Source organism: Camelina sativa, chromosome 14, assembly GCF_030686135.1.
Source record: "Camelina sativa cultivar CO46 ecotype springtype chromosome 14, ASM3068613v1".
Taxonomy (NCBI): Eukaryota; Viridiplantae; Streptophyta; class Magnoliopsida; order Brassicales; family Brassicaceae; genus Camelina; species Camelina sativa.
The window spans coordinates 20,014,045-20,016,885 of NC_141893.1; the positions used below are offsets into that span (position 1 = coordinate 20,014,045).

The 2,841-nt window shown below is 43.0% G+C and overlaps 1 protein-coding gene across 1 annotated transcript; it reads right to left on the reverse strand.

The window, feature by feature from the left end:
- Window positions 1–1,209: 1,209 nt before the first annotated feature.
- LOC147928448 (uncharacterized) lies at window positions 1,210–2,246 on the reverse strand. The gene is made up of 2 exons (XM_087486147.1): window positions 1,362–2,246; window positions 1,210–1,272 (listed from the first exon to the last, which is right to left on the reverse strand). Exons 1-2 carry the CDS (start codon window positions 2,244–2,246, stop codon window positions 1,210–1,212), a joined length of 948 nt encoding a protein of 315 aa, XP_087342273.1.
- Window positions 2,247–2,841: the final 595 nt, after the last annotated feature.

The following is a 2,841-nucleotide window of genomic DNA, read 5'->3' on the forward strand; positions in this document are numbered from 1 at the left end:
TGGGCAAGAGTACACACCGCTTGAATAGGATGTGCAACAGCCACATTGTTGTAATATACGTGTGTGTTCTTCCAGTTTGAGGGGTCAAACTTGAGACGTTGGCTGCGTCGTAGTGGTATGACCTCCTCTTGATCATCAGCTTCATTCCCAGCTTCAGTTGGTGTGGTAGCGTCTTCATACGACACTTCGGTGTCAATATGTTGGAAAGGGTTTTCATTGGCAGGAGTTGTGGCTATCGGATCATTGTCTGGTTCAGCAGTAGTAGAGTGACTCGGGGCAGCTTCCTTAGGCAGATGAGACTCTCCTGAAGCGTTTGGCCCGGCTGGATTTTGATTGGCCCGATCGTTATCAGCACTTAGTCGTTCAAGGATAATCCGAAGATTCTTGGTGCGGTCGGAAGGCGATGTAGACAGGTCGCGAAGGTCGTCCCAATTTTTCTGGTCATAATACCCCTGGGTTTCTACGAACTTCACGTCTCGAGACACCAAGACACGTCTAGATTCAGGGTCATAGCATTTGTAGCCTTTTTGGGTTGTAGAATAACCAAGAAACATACTTTTGATACTTTTGGCATCGAGTTTGTCTCGTAATTCACCTGGTTTTAAAACAAAACAAGTACACCCAAACACACGTAAGTGATTAAAGGTGGGTTTTTCGTTGTTTAATACCTCAAATGGTGAGACATCATGTAGGATCTTTGTGGGAATCCGATTGATTAGGTAACAGGCGGCAAGAACAGCATCTCCCCAAAAACGCTTGGGTACATTGGTGTGAAACATCATGGATCTTGCTACTTCCATGAGATGTCTATTCTTCCTCTCAGCTACACCATTTTGTTGTGGGGTGTAAGGGCAACTTGTTTGGTGAATTATGCCATGGTTGGTGAGATGTTGTTTGAAAGCATGGCTTGTATATTCCCCACCATTATCTGACCTTAAAATCTTAATCTTGGCATTATAGTGGTTAGTCACATAATTTTGAAAATTGATAAATGCTTCTAGGACTCTATCTTTAGATGGGAGCAAGGTTAGCCAAGTATATTTAGACTTTTCATCAATAAAAGTAACAAAGTATTTCTGATTTTCTCTAGATAGGCAAGGAGATGTCCAAACATCAGAATGGACAAGATCAAAACAATTATCATAAATAGTCAATGATTTAGGAAAAACAGATTTGCAATGTTTACCAAGGATACATGCCTCACATTCATCATTCTTGAAAGAAATACTTGGAAATATTAACTCTAAAGCTCGAGAGTGGGGATGTCCTAGTCTAGCATGCCAAATAACATTGTTTGCTTTAATAGAAATTGAACTAAAACAAGAAGCAGTAGAAGTAGGTAAATTCAAGTCTTCAAGCACATATAAGTCATCTCTAGAGGAGCCTTGGCCAAGTACTTTACTAGTCTCAATATCCTGAAAATGCACATCGTTAGGACCAAATATGGCATAACAATTCAAATCAGTGGTAGCTCTTTTAACCGATAATAAGTTAGAGGTGAAGCTTGGCATGTAAAACGCTTTAGTTGTTTTGTCAAATAGTTTTAGGTTACCAATTCCTTTAACCGGTATTTTTTCACCATTAGCGATAATCACATTTCCTAGGGCAGGTTTAATATCACTAATCAAGTTTGAATCACTAATCATGTGATGAGAAGCACCTGAATCTACTATAAGCGGTTTAGTTTGTTTTAAAGCATGAAAAGAGTTACCGGAAGCTTCCTTGAGGGCTTTGATGAGGGCGTCCAGGTCTGACTTCCTCACCAGGTCCGTGGTAGCTGCTAGGGCTGTGCCATTTCCTTTGATGATACGCTGATTTGATTCGGTGATAGTAGGCTCTATGGTAGCTTGATGTGCTCTAGGTCCTCCGCGGTTGTTTACTGGTCGATTAACCTTAAGATGTGGATGTAGTATCCAACACCGGCTCTTGAAGTGACCAGGTTTCTTGCAGTGGTCACACACTGGAGGATTCTTGTCATCATGCCGATAGTAGCTCTTGTTCGCAGCCGCTATGTCAGCCTTGTTAGCGGTTACAAGCTCTCCTTTGTTACCAAACAGCCCCATGGAGCCATGCTCCTTTTGAATTTGGCTACACACCTCATCTAGGCTAAGCAGCTTATCTGACCTCAAGATATGTTTGATGAGATCATTGTAAGAAGGATTTAGTGTGAGAAGTAGACCAAACACCTTGTCCTGCTCTCGCCTCTCGTTTAGTATGGCCAGATCAAGTGTGGCCGGCCTAAGCATCTCAAGTTCAGCCCAAAGAGACCTAAACTTCCCAAAGTGTTTGGTGAACTCCATGTCTTCTTGGCTTAGGTTGTTAATGGCCCTCTTGATCTCAAATACTCGGTTTAAATTGGTGGTGTTGCCGAACACATTTTGTAATGTGTCCCACAGATCCTTGGCCGTCTCGCAGTATGAGTAGGCTTCAAGTATTGGAGCATCAAGAGAGTTTTGAATGATGGCCAGAACACTTTGGTCTTCTTGAAACCATTTGTCTTCACCGCTTGTGACCGCTTCTTTGCCGTCGATGGTAGGCTCTCCCTTTGGAGCCTCACTCGTTATGATATGGGTCCAAAGCCCTCGGCCGCATAGTGCCGTCTTTGTGGTCCTTGCCCACAACAAGTAGTTCTCTCCCTTGAGAGTAACTGGAACAATCAAGGTCTTGGTGCCTTCCATGGTGTTTTGTCCGCTGGTCTATAGTGTTATCCAACGGTTAAAAGGGATCGCTTCTTGCGTTTGAAACAGAAATGAAGAGAGTAAGACGAGCGGAAGTGGTTAGTGGGTGAGAGGTTGAAGACTAGGAGCAACAAGGCTCTGATACCATGTAAGAATAGAAGAG